The sequence below is a fragment of the Numenius arquata genome, chromosome 3 (genome assembly GCF_964106895.1).
Source record: "Numenius arquata chromosome 3, bNumArq3.hap1.1, whole genome shotgun sequence".
Lineage (NCBI taxonomy): Eukaryota > Metazoa > Chordata > Aves > Charadriiformes > Scolopacidae > Numenius > Numenius arquata.
In genome coordinates this window covers 8562065-8580499 of record NC_133578.1, presented here as the reverse complement: position 1 = coordinate 8580499, position 18435 = coordinate 8562065, and the positions used below count along the sequence as shown (strand labels likewise).

General features: G+C 42.0%; 1 protein-coding gene across 1 annotated transcript in view; it reads right to left on the bottom strand.

Moving 5' to 3' along the window:
• Positions 1-18435, bottom strand: part of NCKAP5 (NCK associated protein 5) — a 371849-nt gene that overhangs the window by 209731 nt on the left and 143683 nt on the right. The window contains exon 3 of the mRNA XM_074145259.1: positions 10601-10660. Within this exon, the coding sequence (XP_074001360.1) occupies positions 10601-10660 (60 nt within the window). The remainder of the gene's footprint in view (positions 1-10600; positions 10661-18435) is intronic.

The following is an 18435-nucleotide window of genomic DNA, read 5'->3' as shown; positions in this document are numbered from 1 at the left end:
TTTCCTACGGTACCTCCTACATCACAAGTTTTCCCTTCTGAGGTGGTTCATTTTCAATGATATAGGGAAATCATACACAACATGACATTTCTAACAACAACCTGGGAATTCTGACCCACTCCTCTAGCGACAGCCATGGAAAAAGTTTCTTAAATGCAAAACTCTGCCAGTCACTGCCACAGGGCACTTGTTAATAGGTACTACCAGGAACATGATGTTCCCAGGAGATAATAATTTTTCTCCGACACTCAGAAATCATTTCTAAATAAGCAGTGTCACCATGGATGCCGACCACAAATGTGCAGCGTAAAGATGTAATTACAAAACGACAGTCGTATGCACTGCGCATACTGAGCCAAATCCCCTCTTGGTATTCATCCCAAGTTGCCGGGCTGTGATTATTCCTGGCACATCAGCACCCCAGGCTCCAAGCGGCTCTTGGCACTATTTAGACGCCCAGTAAGACCCTGCCTCTACCCAAAAGAGTTCACTGCCTACACAGGCAATCAGACGAACAGCAGCAGAGTCAGAATAAAACCTGCTTTACAAATAAACGATTTACATGAGGAATGAAATACTTTCCACAATTATAAAGGAATTAGGTGGCAAAAGTAGTAGCGGGTCTTGCAGGACACCAAAGTTAAAGACTGACCCTTAAAGAGTATAATGAAGAGGGGTTTTAAGCAGCTGGTTATTTGAAGTCACACAACAGGGTACAGCACAGAAAACACAGCTTATCAGTAGTTTGGAGACTGAGTGAAAGCCACTTCACAGCCAGGTAAGGTCCTGTGTCAGGCCTGGTACTTTCATTAGTTTCCAGAATAACTACAGAGTGTATCATGCCAAGCGGTATGGAAATAACACAATCCAAACACCACAGTCATCCCCACAGTCTAGACAGTCTCCTCTCGCAGGACATGCAAGCAAGTCTGGTCACCAGTTCCAGACTCAGAAAACTATGTCATGAGATCTTCATTATGAAAGATCCCGTAGAATATCAAAAGATCCCTTATCACAATGCAACGGATACAGAGCCAAAACAAACAGAAAGTATGTAAAAGCAAATTCCTGACAAAGCAAAAAACTGAATTAAAGTTTAAGAGACTGGAGTAGAAAGGGAAAGAAAGGAAGGATCCCAGTTGCTAGCTCAAGCTATATGAATCTATACAAAGCTATATAATTTTATTATAGCAAGGCATTATTTTCTTACTATGCTTTAATATTTTTTTAAACCTTCAACAGAAGCTGCAGAGAGGGGTGATTATGCTCTGCCAATAGAAAAAAAAAACAACAAAGCTAAGGGGGCTTAATGGCACAATGAACATTGACAGGTTCAAATCTTGCTCAGATGAGCTTCGCCTAGTTTTCATGTCTACCTGCAAAGTGTGCAGTGGGCAGAGATGGGGCAACAGTTTTTTCCCAGCTTCTGCTGTCTATCTTTTATTCATCTCTGACAGAGTGCTTTCTGTGTATATAATATATATATATACATACATACATACATATATATATACACACACACGTTTTGTCTCTGCCCTGAAGGAACTGGTCAAGACAACAGTACCTTACCATGCTATCTTGGTGCCGTGGAGCAATTATGGATCAGGGCTCCATTGCGAAAGATGCTGAACAAAGACTTGTTGCAGTAAAGAGTTTTTACTTTAACGGGAGGTGACCTAAAGCACTGCTCAAGTTGACTTGCTCCAAGGGTCAGTAGCAGCTTCACGGTACAAGCTCCAAGAGCACTGCAGTCATTTAAATAAATGGGCATTTAATGGAAGCAGCACAACTGAGCAACACTCTTGGTATATAAATTTTGTCCTTCCCTGTACAGAAACTTTCTCTCTCTCCCGATAACCTTTCCTGTCCCATTTGGGGAAAACAGGTCATTCTTCTGTATCCAGACAAAAAAAACACCCTTGGTTTGTGCAGGGACTAGTACCACATATCACAAAAAAGAAAAATCACTAGAGCGATGTTGAAGTTCACCTTTCGATGACAACAATATGAAGAAATTAAAGACCGTACTCCCTGTCCAGCAGTGACAATGCTCACCTACACTGACCTGTTTGATGAGACTGAGGCGAATTTGGGAAATCGGTATTTCTGCACCACCTCGTCCTCTCTGCCTTGCTTTACCAACATTTTAAAGAGAAATCACTAATGAGCCCGAATGCAATGCATCCCACAGAACCCCTGGAAGAGCTGATACAAATAGGGAAACAACAGGAAAAGGCTGGAATTGTTGCAACGGATATTGTGACCAGATTTGAATCAACAGATTCAAACCAGTAAAGACAAGAGTTTTTATTTGGTCTTACAACTGGGCCTACAGGATTTAAGAACAAAACCTGAAGATACTAGAAAAGAGGTTTATTTTTAAAAACTAAGTATGAACAAAATTTTAAGAAGAGAAATGGATGGATTTTTCTCTGTTCCCAGAACTAACACTGCGAACAGACCTTTTAGATGGAAGTTACAGTTACTGGTAAGTATTATAAATTCTACACTAACAGTTTAACTACTGGCCAAAAAAAAAAAAAAACAACCCAAAACAAACAAACAAATGAAAATCTAGTGATTTCTGTCATTTCTAATATGCTAGTTTCCCCAGCTACTTAAAAAAAAAAAGTTGCAACGCTAAGTATTTCACAGCGGTTTCACTGCTATTAATCTGTATAAATGTACCTTCCTAGTTTGCATAAAATTCAAATTGTTGGCCCAGTGCATGCATTCACCTTTCCTCTTCAGAGCCTCAGACGTTGTGACTAATTCTGTCCTAGCGGAGATCCCTTTTTTGCATGAGATAAAACCCGACTGTACGTGTTCTGCCCCTTCAGCCTGCAGATTGGTGGCTCTATTCAGGTCATCCTTGCAAAAATATTAATCCAGTGAGCATGTGGCTTCCTCGAGTCAACTCCTGCCGTTGCCTGGAGGAGCTCAGGATTGCAGAGCTTAACCTTTGATATGAAAATGGCTGCAATTCGCTGTTATTAGTGCATGGACACATCACTCCTATTAGGCGGTGAGCTATTGCCTAGAGCGGGATACATCTGTTTCTAGTCATAAAGCGGGATTTGCTTCATGCGGAAGCCAACTGCCATTCCAATATTCCATACACCCGTCGATGCTATGAGACTGCTCGCGCCCCTCCTGTACTTCGACACCCCCTGCCTTTGTTATCTAATGTATAAATGGCAATTTCCACTTCAGGGCAATTTAGTTGCTATGACATACTTTCTACAGATTGCCTCTGATTTACTTTCAGACCTTATATAAATGCATTTTCACGTATTTTTTTCTATGTTCAGTGATTCTTACATAATCCTACTTGACTCTTTTTTTATGTCAACTTGCAGAAACTTCTTGAAGAGACTTCAGTAAGTGAGGGGCAAAACTTATTTAAGCACCTTCAGATATAGAAATGGTCTTTACAGTGCCGGTGCCTACAACATCCTTGGCAAACAGAGCAAGAAAACATCAAACCCAAGGATGGAGCATGGCAAGGACTTGCCATGGCGAGTCCCAAGAGCCCCTTTAAAGCCCTGTATATTTTAAAATACTGCAGCTAATACCTTCCAGCTCCACAAAACCTAAATCCCAGTGAAGCCATAGGACTGCACTTCCAGCACGTTAGTTTTCCAGCAAGGCTGTGGAGGAGGGTGGTGTTTCCCATGGCTGCAGCTCCCTCTCCTGGTGGAAAGCCAGAGCCAGGGAGCCCCAGCAGCTCTCCCGGCGCCCTCACACCACTTCTGTCACACTTCAAACAACAAGGGAATGAAAGAAAACTGATTTTAACAAATTATTATGAAATTTGGTGAATAAACCGGACTCTGAAATTAATTATGTTTGAAAGCTGCTTTTGAAAAGCAGTGACCAGAGGCAATCAGGCGCTCAGTACTTCGGCTTCAGGAAGAGGGAGAAACCCGGTTGATTTTTTTCATTGGAAATTGACTGTTGAGAGGTCTCAGCAATTTTAAGTCATAGAGAATCCTTAGATTCATAAAAGCCTTAAAATAAAACAACTGAAAATATTTGAAAATTTGAAGCAAACAACAAAAGATACTCAGGACGCAAGAAGAACTAAAAAAATCCTCTATTTTAAAACCAACCACCAAAGTTAAAACTGCAAAGTTTTGAATGAGGACATTTGGCCTAATGAAGTATGAACAATTAATGAGGTTCAGAAGCATTAAACTAGGCTTGTAAAGAATTTCAATAATCATTATTGATGCTAACTACTACTAATGTCACTAAGTTTCCGTGAGGGCCGTATGATGAAGTTCCTAAGAAAAAGGAGCTAGATAGCATGGCTAGCTGTGTGTAAATACACAGCTTCACAGAGAAGACAGCACAAGGGTCAGGCTGCTTTTTTCTGGTTTAGGACGTTTAATATTCAAACACATATTTCAAAACAGTGACTTTGCCTCTCTCTCTTTGCTACTTCTTAAGTAAGAGCACAGATAGATGTTTCCATAGACCTAAGGACCCAGAAGTTGGGAAAGACAATTTAGCCTTTTGTATCACATCTTTAACACTTCATTTATTACTAAATATCATCTATTTTTGAATGACCCGTGCGCTTCTGCAACAACAGCCTTTCCAGCTGCTGGAGGCGACTGCAGAGATTCATCACGCCGATGACAGAAAGTGCCTCGGCGCTCGTGGCAGTACATTGTGCTGCCATCTGTAAGACCCCAGCTCAAGAGCAACCTCAGGATTCCCTCTCCTCCCTAAAAACACGGTACGTAGTGCAGATGTTAGGAGCTGGGCCTCTGAAAATGCTGACCATGCTCCTTTTCAGAGGGCGTCCTGCTGGCTGATGAATGGGGCAGCATCAATATCAGCTGCGGTGCTGACCACAGAGCCAGGATGGTGGCCCAAGACAGAGTGTCTTGGCCAGACGTAAACACAGCTCTCGGGAGACTTGCAGAAAAAGCACAATTTTCTACAATCATGGGCTGCCGCTATAACTGTGCATTTTCAGCTTCCTACAAAGAAAGATGGAGATTAGGCTTTCTTTCATTTCACTCAGCTCAACAAAGCATCGTCAAGCCGGGGTCTAAGCTCCTCTTTCTTCTCACCAAAAACTAGCACCCACATTAAAAGTCTAAACTTGAGCAAGAGAGGAAACAACTGAAATTACGTACAAAACACCCTGGAGTTCGGAAAAAGCAGAGAATATGGTGAGACTTTCTACTGATTTTAATATAATTTCAATCAAGACCTTTTCTGCACTTCAACACATCCGTCTCCATGTGAACGCTCCAGTTCAGCAGCACGTGACGAGGAGAAGAGGCAGAGATCTTTTCAAAACTGATTACTTTAAAAGTTCAGTTTCAATCTGGAAAAAAGACCGGTTTGCACTTCCCGTGGTTTCGTAAGAGGCTATTACGTGTATCTAAACACATTACATTTAAGAAAGTTGTAACAAGCAGAAGTGACTCTGATCCTAGTAATAATGCAACATCTTACTGACAGTGCGATTTTTTTCTGCCTTTCCTTTTTATTTCTTCCACTCCTTTAAAAACTTGCAGTCTCTACTGTTTCACAGCAAAAACTGTTTGTAAAGCAAGAATTGTGCTGATCGCATCAAAACTCATTAATATAACTTGTTTTTCCATTATTAGCACCATCTGAGCCTGTTGAAAGCCTTAACCAGGGCTTTAATTTTTCCACAGAGAGCTTTAAATTAATTAGTGGTTTACATGCTAACAAAGAATCTGATACATTCATAAATCAATCTAATGCAGAAGGATTACCAGAGGGTGGAAACCTATTCACTGGGGACCTCACATTCACTTAACATGGTGGCTTTTTAACAAAAGGGTGCAGGTGTGGAATAGACGGGTACCGGGAAGAGCCTATGATAATCACTTTGCATCACTTAAGGACGCAGCAGGACTCATGGTAAATCAGAGCCCAGGGCCCACCCTAAGTGAAACCCATGTAGATATAAAAGGCAGTATCATCCCACTTTAACCTTCACAGCTAAATTGCCGGAGTGTTACAATTTCTTTTGTGTAGGTTACAGGCCACTGAACTAATGGAATATAGAGTAGAATTCAAGGACTTGGATGCAGAAGTACAAACTAAAAAAAAAAAGTAGAACATATATGTAAATAAAGGCACTTTTTTTTCTGGGCAATTATTAAACGAATACAAGTTATCAAAACATAACAATTGTGTATACTTTTGGTTCGTTTTAGCTTTTTCATCTAGGTTTCTGCTAACACAACACTTACTCTGCAGCGAGAACTCTGCTATGTAACTGTGGCAGCATTTTTCTCCTATTTTTCCTAATCTGCACTGTTTACTGTTAAGAAAATTTCACAAAAATAAACACTTGACCTGGTCTCATTCTGTGTCCTAAAGGTCCAAAGTCATTGGCTTGAAGTTTGTTTTTTTTTTTTAAAAAAAAAAAAAAAAAGACTTTGATGACTAAAGCAATTTTCAGTCTTTACTATGTTTTGAAATAAACTTGTGATCTATTTTGAAAGCTGGTGATTTTAATAATGGAATCTCTGTCACCACAGACACCTGCACAGTCTCCATCAAATGCTGCAAGAACTGTACACATACGAAGCAATCATCTTTTCCTTTAGAAAAAGGTAAAACATCCTTGATGAGTCAGAAGAAACATGGCTAAGAAAAGTGCAAACATGCACATTAAGAAATTAAACGCCATAAGCAACAGGAAGAGCCGTCGGCAAAGTTCAGTTTCAGCTCAGTGCTGCTGAAACTTTCGGTAGGTGAATTGGCAGTAATTGTGCATTTTGATAATGAATAATCAATATTTACTGATGGTGGCTCATAAAATAAAGAAACCTGAGCAATTGTCAGGTTTCTGAATTTATTATTTATTTCTGAATTGTCAGTCTGAATTTATTCAGTTCTCCTAATTCAAACAATTTATAAATACATACTCACTCAACCCTATATATGAGTTACCAAGTTTTCCATACAACCATATGGAAAAAAATGTATTACAGGTTATTCACATATTTTTGGTGATAAACATTTATCATTAAATAAAATACCTTAATTTAAACTTCTATATTCCATCCAGAACATATCTACTTCCAATAATAAAAAAATTTAACTCTGGGACATATTAAAAATCACATTTCTTAGGTGGAGCTCTGTGGGGCAGACACATTGGTGCCATATACAGAACATACTGCCTGATCTTCAACCTCAGCTGACGTCCCCCCAGAAAAATGTCTCCTCATAAAAATGCATTTCGTTATCACCCACCATATGTTATTTATACAGATGTGCAAACCCATTTTTGAACAAAGATATCACAGTATAAGTAGTTTCTACAGTACGTGCTTTGTATCTGCTTGTCATTAGTGATTTTAGGTACGTGGCCACCTCGCTGCAGCGGTTCCTGCAACTCCGAGCGAACCAAAGCACCAGGAGCCTTTCCCGCCCATCACTTCCAAGGACCACATGCAAAAAGGCCACAGCTGGCAACCTCCCGAGGAGGGAAGCAAATCCTAAATAGCATATTCTTCCTTTGATTTGTGCTGGAAAGGCAACAGGGAAGAGTATCCAAAGCTTTCTCACACTCTGATCAAAAAGGTGCCAAATGGGAAGGGGGAAGGAGAGGGCAAAGCCACCGCACCGTGTGTCCCTCCAGCACACATGGGGACAGGGCACACACTCTCCGCTCACCCTAAAATCAGGCGTGGGTTGACATAACATGGTCACCTCTTGCTCTCATGACCTATCCATGACTGCAAAACCCAAAGAAAATGTATTTTTTGAAAAGAAGCCAGAAACACTAGTGCAGTATTAAACAAGGTGCCACCCTGCAAAAGGTTTGGGTGATGTTTTGCAGGGTTCCCAGGACGTGAGGAGCAGTGTGGCAGTGTGGCTCCTTGTGCTCTCTGCCCTTGGCACGCCTGGTGGACGAAACACTCTCCAGGAGACCAAGTGAGGCACTGGAGGTGGCATTAGAGGTGGCATGAGCTGCCACCTGTGCCCTTCCCAAATGAAGGAGTTAGTTCACTGAAAATCTTCATGCCAATCTAACCAGCACACCAAACAGAAAAGAAAATGGGAGTAAGCAAAGGCGATTAGCTAATTAGTGATTAAATAAAGCTGTGGCCTGTCACAGACTGCGTTGGCAGGGAGGCTGCGGGGGGTGCCATCCCTTTTATTCTGAGCCACAGCCGGTGACAGCATGGCAAAACCCCTCAGGCATCCTGCGGCTGGCGGGTACCACTGCCCGGCATCCTCGCCGCCAGCCCCAGAGGAGTCCGTGCTGTCTCCGGGGGGATGTCCATCACACCAACAAGAGCAGTGCATGCGACTCAGTACCCTGCGGGCACGCTGCTGACTGCCAGCACTTCTACAGAGAAAGCCTTGCCGTTTGCCAAAGGTTTGCTTGCTCAGAATCCTGTGCTAAAATTTCACTGTGAATCTTTCTGAAGTATTTGCCCCGAAACCGGTATGTGCCGCAGGCTCCTTGCTGCACATCCCGAGAACCCAGCCTACACAAGCTACTTCATCCCTGGCCTTCCCTGCGTTCAAACACTCCATCTCCTGGACCCTTACTGCTCCTGTACTGCTCACAGCCAAGCAAGTTCATTAATGTTAATTAATGACTGCTGTGTTTCATATTAAAATGACTGGTTCTGAGCTCTGAGACACAAAGAAGTTTCCATACATCAACAGCTTCAAAGCAATTGTCTCTACGGGTGCACTCGTCCCCGGCTGTAGTTGCAGGATAATTGTGGAAATTACCCCTCGGGGAAGAGGAGAAAAACTACCTAGTATTTACCTTGGGGGAAGATTGCACCCCTGGAGAGCTACCTATCAGCTCCTAATGGGTTACAACACTCAGCCTCTCAACAAATTATACAAAATTACACTCTGGTTAGCAGGGCTATGTGATTAATCCCACCAGCCACAGAAAAGGCACAGAAAGTGTCTGACCCTCATGAGATAAAGCCACAAGGTGGGTGCCTGTACTAAAAGCGTTACCAGGTTCAGAAGGTTAATCAATATTGCCGATTTCATAAGTCTTGAATTATTCCACTAACTATGTTTTACACTCAATGCAATATATTATTTCTGTGCCTCCAAGGGAAAGCTAGTCTAAAAAAACTAAAGGAAACATTTCAAATAAAGTAAACAGCTCTCCCGATTTTGAAAACTGTTTACACTGAAAACTAAAATGCAACTGCAAATCCAATGCCCAATCTTTGTCATTCTTCCTCAGACAAAATTCCTCCTGGAGGCAGCAGGAATTTTATCTCAGTCACAGACTCTTAGATTACAGCTTAACCCGATAGTTTGTTTCTCAGCTCCTACAGGACTCCTGCCCCAATACACACAAAACATCACCCAGCGGCCAGTCTTCCCAACTGCTTAAAAACTGTCTCAAAGTCTTCTGGTGGCCAAACCAGCCACGCTGCAGACCCAAGGGCTAGTGACGTTGGGACGGGAGAGGGCAGCGACTCCCACAGCTGCGCTGGGCACGCAGCAGTGGCTCGGGCAAGTCGGCAATATCTGCCTGAGCAAACCCCACTCATCTCCTTCCCTTTGCTACCAGACACTCAGACCCCCCCAAAAGCCCCTGTCCCAGCAGAGTCCCCCATAAAGCACCACCAGCTCTTCTGCAGCCGTGTGTGGCCACGTTGAGAGTAATAGATTCCTGGCAGGTTTTTCTTACCTGCACTAACATTCCTCCAAATCTCATTTCATTGCATTAATCACTAACAATGATTTATAAAATGCCCTCTCTGGAGGCAGGTGGGATTTTAAGGACCCTGCATCACACAGCTAACAGAGCATCTGCTCCCAAGAGACCCTCTACAGCTTCTCTACACTAAGTCAAACAAACTTTGGACCGAATTCTCTCACAGCCAGCTATGGAACTCGCTCAAATCAGTAGCGGTTTCACGAGTATGTTCAAGGGGACTGGTTTGGGTTTTAAGGTTTTTGAATGGGCCTGCTTTATCCCATGGAAGCCTAGGACATTTTATCTGAAGACAAGGACAAACAAACTCCTTAACAGATGGGAAGAGTTCCTTAGATATTAAGTAATTAAGCACACTCAGCATATGTTGGCTTGAAAGGAAAATTGTTTTGAAGAGATAAGGCACTCTATAAATTCAGATTTGCAGTTAACCAAAAATCTACCAACTCAACTTTTGCTCACAAGCCTCATCTCATAAATCATAAAAAATGAAGGTATAAGGAGCACTACGCAATTAAAAAAATTATCAGATTGAGGGTTTTTTTAAGCTTCCATGCTTGTATTATTCCATTTTTCTGCAGTTGGCTAAGAATTAACAGACAAGTAAATCTACTGCATTTTGATCTTGAAATTGCCTTTCCATGCCTGCCTGGCTTCCAATTCCAGTAAGCACCATCAGCAGGGAAAAGGAAACCACTTTTCTCTACCGCAGCTCTTCCAAGGAAGCCAAGATAGAGCCTTGAGTTTCCTCAGATTTATGAGCACATCGTTGGCAACCCATCATTTTGTCCAAGACAGCCTTAACGCTCTGGTGGCCATCTTCAAAATGCACCTACGGCCTGAAGTGGTAAGACAAGAATTGCAAAGCGGCGAGCAGCCGCAGCTTACCATTGCTCCTTCACTCTTACTTTGTGCAACTTCTCGCTGCAGCCGAGCCACAGACAGCTTCTCCCTACGGAAAGAAAAGCATGTGAATAGCAGTTCATTTCTCACCGGTGGAGGGAACGCACCGCTGCCCCGTCGGGGTAGCATTCCTGCACAGCGCTCGGGCAACCCTCCCGTCAGACCCCGCTCTCCTCGCCATCTTCCTCTGCAACATTTAGCGGCTGTGTTATTGTTTCATTTTGTGGCAGTTTGACAGAACTGCCAATAAATCAACTGAATCTAAACATCATTTGCTCCATTCAAACAACAAAGTAGCTCATCACAATATGGAAACAGGCTGTGCAAATCAGATCGTGTTATTTATTTTCCTACAGCCTTGCGCATTAGCTTTATTCTGCACTACATTAACACAAGTTGGAAGGCTCCTAGATTATCAATAAATGTATGCATAAACATGAAATTAAAAAAAAAAATCTATTCTATTCCTAAACATGCTGTGCTGCATTTTGTAATTACTGAATTACTAGATTTTATTTTTTTTTTAAGTTAGCCTTTATCATGGAAGATCCTTACCCAAATGTTTGGCTTGACTCAAGTAGCAATTAATTTGCTTAATTAAGGATTTGGCGATCACAACACACTTTCAACTGCAAAGTTGCAGGAAAGGAATGAAAGTAGGGCTTTAGTATACATAGAAAAGGAAAGAGATTTTTTCACAGCGTATGGACTGGGAGAACGTAGCACATACCAAGTACGTGAACTGCAAACCCCAGACAGCGGCAGGTGGGGCAGGAACCGGCCACTGCAGGAGGGGTAAGGAAGAGGAGAATTTTCTCTGGAAGCTCAGCAAAGAAGAAAAACACTTTACAGAACAAGTGGGATTTAAGCAACCTACCATAATTTTTAAAGGATTTAAGAAAGACAAAGGCACTTTTTCAAGTAGGCTACTTTTTAAAGAAGAATATCTGGTTTTGAAAGAAAAGCAGAGGAACAGAAACAGCAGAGGAATTTATCAGTACACAACAAAACATAAAACTGCACGTGAATAAATTATTTACTAAAGATGATCAGCTTTTCAAACTTCCAGCAAAAGGATTTTTAAACCAGAATGTATCCCTTATCAAGTTTGAAATTTTCCACTCACTCGCGTTTTCCTCAGAAATTCTACTTGGTCTAATTGGAAAAAAAGACCTGAACCATCCCAAGTGCAGCATCCCGGCACTTCCCTGCGATATTCAGAATCTCTGTCCCCGTGACTACTTAGTACAATGTAAATGTCAGAGTGCCATAGCTCAGGCCCCTGAGACACGGCAGCAGGATGGCAGCCTCTGCCCTCGCGTTGCCCACCAAGGGCTCTGGCAATGAGTCCACTGGCCACGCCATCCAGCTTTCCCAAGACGTTTTGAGTTCAGGAAAGAAAACCTTCCTGCTGGGCACTGCAGTGAAGTCCTGAAAAAACAGAAACACTTCTCCCAACTGTCATGGCAGAGAAAAGCAGGGGCTGGAAACGGCTGTCCCCCAAAACCTGCAAAGGTGCCCAGCCAGGGCTGACGGAGGGCCTCTGGACGAAGGTCTGCCCAGGCTCTGTAGGCACGGCCGTCATTGACCAGGGAAGTGATCATTCCCCTGTGCTCAGCACTGGTGAGGCCCTACCTCGAGTACTGGGTCCAGTTTTGGGCCCCTCACTAAAGGAAAAACATTGAGGTGCTGGAGCGGGCCCAGAGAAGGGCAATGAAGCTGGTGAGGGGTCTGGAGAACAAGTTTTATGCGGAGAGGCTGAGGGAACTGGGGTTGCTCATCCTGGAGAAAAGGAGGCTGAGGGGAGACCTTCTCGCTCTCTACAACTACCTGAAAGGAGGGTGTAGAGAGGTGGGGGTCGGTCTCTTCTCCCAAGTAACAGGTGGTAGGACAAGAGGAAACATCCTCCAGTTGCACAGGGGAGGTTTAGGATAGGTATTAGGAAAAATTTCTTCACAGAAAGGGCTATCATCCACTGGAACAGGCTGCCCAGGGAAGCGGTTGAGTCACCATTCCTGGAGGTATAGATGTAGTGCTGAGGAACATGGTTTAGTGGTGGACTTGGACGTGCTTAGTTAGCAGTTGGACTTAATGATCATAAAGGTCCTTTCCAACCAAAACAATTCCATGATTCTGTGACTGGGTCACTCTCATGCAGCATGAAAAGCTGAAAGTTCTACAATATTTTTTTCCTGATTTTGCAATAAAAGTAGCCTTTAAACCATTTCTCAGGAATCATTTCTGCCAAGGAAGGAAGATCTGCGCCTACCTGCCTAATTATTGCAGGAATGACAGCACTCGTGTCACTCAGCCATAGCTCACCATATGCTTGGGTCACCAAACCAGCCCTCCCTCTCCCTTTCAGTAGAAGACATGGTATTTAATTCTCCCCAACAGTCACCTGCCCCCGCATGCTTGCTGCACCCCCACAACACTCCCCAGACAGCTGGCTGGTGGCACCCTGCAAGCACGATTATCAGATTAATACCAGGCATTGCTAATATTGTGATTTGTAAACATATACAATGTTGAAACCACTGAATCTTGGCAAAATCTAAGGATGGTATAGACACAGCCCCGTGGAAGTTCTATTTGTGTTACTCCAGCACGATGTCAAGATCCTCTTTTGTGCATCTGAAAAATTACCAATGACTGTGCATTGATTTGATTAGTTAGGGTTTGATTAGTGCATTTGATAGCCTTAACACAAGTATCCTAAAAACAGCTTCTAAAAGACACGTATCGCCCTCCCCCTTCCTTCCTCAGATACTATCACAGGGAAATTACAAAATTGGTTAATCCTATTTTAAGGCTTTAGTTGATCTGCTAGAAATAGCCTTTTGCATTTTTGCACCGCTTCAGTGCCCTAATATGTTTTAGTGGAAAAAGCGAGTATAGCCTTTGAGGGGGTTTTGACTTTTTAATTGCAAAACAAGTGCCTAAAGATATATTATGAGAAAAGATGCAGGGGGGAAAAGAATAAACAAACAAAAACCCCCACAAACCACTCCTCCATACACTTTCTGCCAGTGGTCTGCAAAGATTTATTTAGTTATTCCTCCTACATGAGGAATACTCTTACCATCCTCTCTCTGTGCTACCTCCAACAGTTCCACATTTCTGGAATTCTGGAATTTTATCACAGTAAATTCCATTTATCTCCATCCGCAAAGAGGGCTCCTCCTAACAAGGCCAGGTCTCCCCTCTCTGGGTGAAGAGGTTCAGGAAGGGCTTCCTTAACGATTTTCCCAGCAAAGAAGAGCACAGACCAGCACTCTTATACTGTGTTTATAAAGTTCCTGCCACTTTACACTAGCAGAAAATGAAAAAGAAACCCCATTATCATGTATGAGAAAAAAAACTGCAACAGGGGATACAGAAGAGCCATCTGTTCCAGCAGTGTCTAAAAATAAGTCAACTTTGAGGCAAGCAAACTCCGTGCTCCCACTTCAAACAGGTCCCAGAGCACCTTCTCCCTCCCGCCTGCACTCCCCAGGTGAAGCAGCTGTGCGGTCACAGCCAGACCTCCGTGGATGGTTACCTTCATCTAGGCAGGACGGCGGCAGAGGCTCAGCGTGCCTCTGGACCACAGTCATCCCCGAGATCATTCCAGGGAGCTTCATTTGTGATACACTTGGCCCATCGCCCAGAGTGAGCTGTTTCCCACCACCTCTGTACAAACGTATGCTGCTATATGGGGTGAGAAATGTCATCAAAATCCTCTTATGAGCCAACAGCATTTAACACCAATCTGCAGCGTTGGACGTTTTCATACAAGATAAATGATAAGGGAGAACAAGGACCTTCATGTCTAAGCACGGCCAAATAAACCCACTGGTTACTACCTACCATCTCAGGTTGTTCTGATTAAGACAGAACCTTCAGTGACTATTCTCAGCCCCCATTTTTTAACACAGTGTTACAACTGGATAAGCATTTTACTACGACTGCTGCAAAAATAATAAGCTTTTAGCTGCTTTAGCCTTTCAGATGTTTCAAATGCAAAGAACATTTGACATGCTGTTTCAAGTTAATCTTGTTTTTTTTAATCTTTGCTTTTAAATAGGAAAAATCAGTAGCATTACTTTGTTGCTATACGATTTTATTTATTTTTAATCAAGCATGTTTCATCCCTATAGCATGATTAATTAACAAAGTTAATTAGCAACTACAGCCAACCTGCAAGAAAACAAAATCTTCTCTGAGGATTTAAAAAATTAAAACATGTTCATTGAGAAGTTCTCGTGTTTGCTTTTGAAAAACCACCAAATGATAAAAGGTTTACAAAAACGCTCTTTGAAAGCACAGTTTATGCTCTTAAGTTTGGATATTTGCATTGTAAGTGGCAAAATTCCCAGCCAAGGACTTTGCAATGAGATAATTAAAGAAGCCAAACAAGGATTCAATTATACCCTTTCCAGATGGAACCAAGCACACAAGTGTTCACTGTGTGGATGGAAGAAAGATACATTTCAAGTCTCAATATCGCTACTAGACATTGCAGTAGTTTGTTCTAAAAAAACAACAGTTTGAGGAAAGCCCAAGAAAAATACAAATGTGCTAAATAATCCTGCAAATTCTGAACTCTCCTTAAACTAAAATTTCTCCTTCATTCTCCCTTCCCATCACTTCAACTTATTCAACTTCCAGACAAAAAAAACCCTGTATCTCATGACAGTGACAGCTAAGACACACAGCGCATGGCTTCGCTACAAAACTTCTGCTACTTGAACTTCTCCCAGCCCACGGGGATAAAGGGAGGTAAATCGATGCAATCACAAGCCCCCACTTATCACATAATTTTGATCGAACGCCGATACAGTTCCTAATCTGGTAACAGGTATCATCTGATCAAACAACACAATAAAAGCTACACCGGATGCATGAGACTCACTTTTTCTTAGTTTTCCCTCTCTATATTCCTATTTTACAGTGGTACAACAAAACAAAAAAATTCTAGCAGTGAACTTCAGCTGCCCAAATTTTGAAATAAGATTTTCATTTGTATTTTGAAACCTCAGATTCACAAGGTCTTAGATACAGGGCTTTGCTTCTCCATCTAACACAGAAAGGTAATGTGTAAAAGAGCTTCTGGATAAAGTTATGAAATAAAGATTCCCATATAATGCACTGAATTATATCTATTTGCCAAGATCTCAGTGATACAGGATCAAGATATATTTTTAGTTGTAAATAATAATTTTCCAATTTAAATGAAGTAAAATAACTTTATAGTTTAGATGAACACGATCAGAACTCAAAAGAATGGAAAATGTCTTAGTAACATCATCCAAAAGTTAATGCTTCAGTGAATTTTAATCTCCATGATCACTGGGAAGACAATGGTTATATCAAACCCTGACATTGTCCTTTCCTGTCTTGATCACACACAGCAACCCCACAACCTGCCAGCATCTATAGACAGATCTTGCATTTTCAACATTGACACATGAAGATTTTTAACTTTTCCTATTTCTTTTTTCCTAAGTAAATTTCTACTTTGCTTTCCAGGGAATTAACGAGGACAAAATTCAATAGGTATGACAGCTCCCAAGTTACTAATTTAGTTGTTTCTCTACTCGCCTTTTTTTCATGAACAGGAAGGTGTTTCCTTCCTGTTTCATCCTTCCTTGGAAACTTTCGCTCCAAAGTGATTTCATTTAGAAGTGGTTGATTCTGCACCATAAAATGAAGCCCAGCTTTTCCTTTCATTTTATAGCTTTCACTGTACATAAAGCCAGAAAACAACCGCTTGACCTACTAAAAAAGTCAAGCTTTGAAAATACACTTTTAACACTTGTTTTATTTTTGGTGATTGTGTCTAATCAGAGTGGCCAAGCCATACGCCAGCGAGTCCTTCGCTGCCTTCTGCAAGACATTCTGGAGCACAGAAATTCAAACTAAGTTTCCCGCTCTATGCTATTGCAGTAAGACTCAGAAGGTGAATAAATACTTTGTGCAGGGAAAAAGCAAACAGAAAAACGACAGAGACCCAGAATCTGAATTTGCAAGGCAATCCTAATCACTGTGCCTTGGAATCACTCCTTATTTATCACCTTCCAAAATTATTAAACTTTTTTCCTCCTACATCATTGCTTATTGCCACAGCATTGTTTTTCAAATGAACCAGAAAAAACACCGCTAAAATTGATTAAACTTGGATTAAACATAGCGTGGTGCTAATAACTGACCTAGGGGCAGGGTGTTAGTCTGTGCCAAGAGCCACAAACCCAGCTTCTTTCAGCTCCTGGTTTTCCAGGGAGGTTTCCCATCCAAACGCTGACCAGGCTTGACCCCATCGAGTATATGAGATCTGACAAGGGAGGAGCCGAGGGTGGAATGGCCGCAGTGAACTAATGCGCCTCCTTCAGCTCCTATTGCAATCGCGGTGGTTAGCGATGCTGCAGCCTTCCCCCCCCAGCTGAAGCACCCGTACAACGGAGGCATTTGGTCCTTATATTGAAACTGGTCTTTTAGAGTCGCAACGGTTTAACTGGAGCTGGCAATAAAAGAGTCATCTCGCAAAGAAATATTCGTGTGAATTTAATGCTGATAGAGTACCAGCTTTATTTAATTATTTTTACAACAATTGCAACGACTGGATTTACAGTAATGGAAGCACTAATGCTGTCAAGCAGAAGCAGGATACATAGGATAGAGCCACAAATAGGGCACAGGCTCCTATTTATTGCTAATTTATTTGTACTCATTTCTGAAAAAAAAAATAAGCATGCAGAAAATATCATTTACACAAAACTTCTCTTCTACAGGACACGATAGTCCCAAATCCAGACAAGCAAAACAGGTAGTAACTTATTTAAACTGTATTTTCTTTGGATGACACCAATATTAGGGAAAAAAAAGCCCACCCAGCAATTATAACTATAATCTAAAATATACATCAGCAATCCCCAGGGGCTCCTCAACAATTTCCAGTGGATTTTAATGTATATGAAATCTGAATTAGAAGTTCAAAGAAGATCATCTCGTTACTTTCCAGAAGCATCCAAACAAGACACCAACTACAAAAGAAATTCCATGGAAGAAGATGATGGGGTAACACAGGGCTGAGTCACAGCCCTGGTCAGAAAGGAGAAGGCAGAGAGAGGAATAGAGCAGGGGCAGAGCCTTCATTATAGAGGCAAAAAGGTTGCCTTTGGCTAGGAAAGAGGGGCAGAGCCACGACAGAGAAATCAGAAAAGGAAAGGTTATCAGGAGTCCATGGCAGATTATGACGGGATTGTTTTCATGACAAATTACTCTCTCAATGGCAGCACGGCAGCTGAGGGCGGACGGGCACTTGAGGACGGCGACTGTCCCGAGCACGTACACCGACAGGGATGGACAGCGATGCATTTTCAACAGAAGCATCTTCTCTCACACTGGTAATCTTTATATCTTCATTGACATTTACTGTTTTCAGCATCGAAATTATGGATGCAAGACCGCACGCTTTAATGATTCACTGGTATTTCAGACAACACCTCAAATACATATATTTGTTAATGACAGGGGAGGCATGTTTCCTTCCACTACTGACTTCACAACACAGCCAACCTCCCAAATTCTGTATAAATTTTGAGCAACAGTGTCAGACATAGTTAGGAACATCTAGACCCAAAGTTTAAAATGTTGGGGGTTTTTTTTTGTCAATTTTTTGAGATGGTTTTTAACCTTGGTAATGTAGAAAAACCAGTAAGTGAAGAGCAAAGAGAGATCTTTAAGTAACAGTCATTAGTAACTGCTAAATAATTAGAATTATAATAAAAAGAGCCACCAACCTCCCTTTTAGTTCCTTGACAAGACATGGAGACAGTACG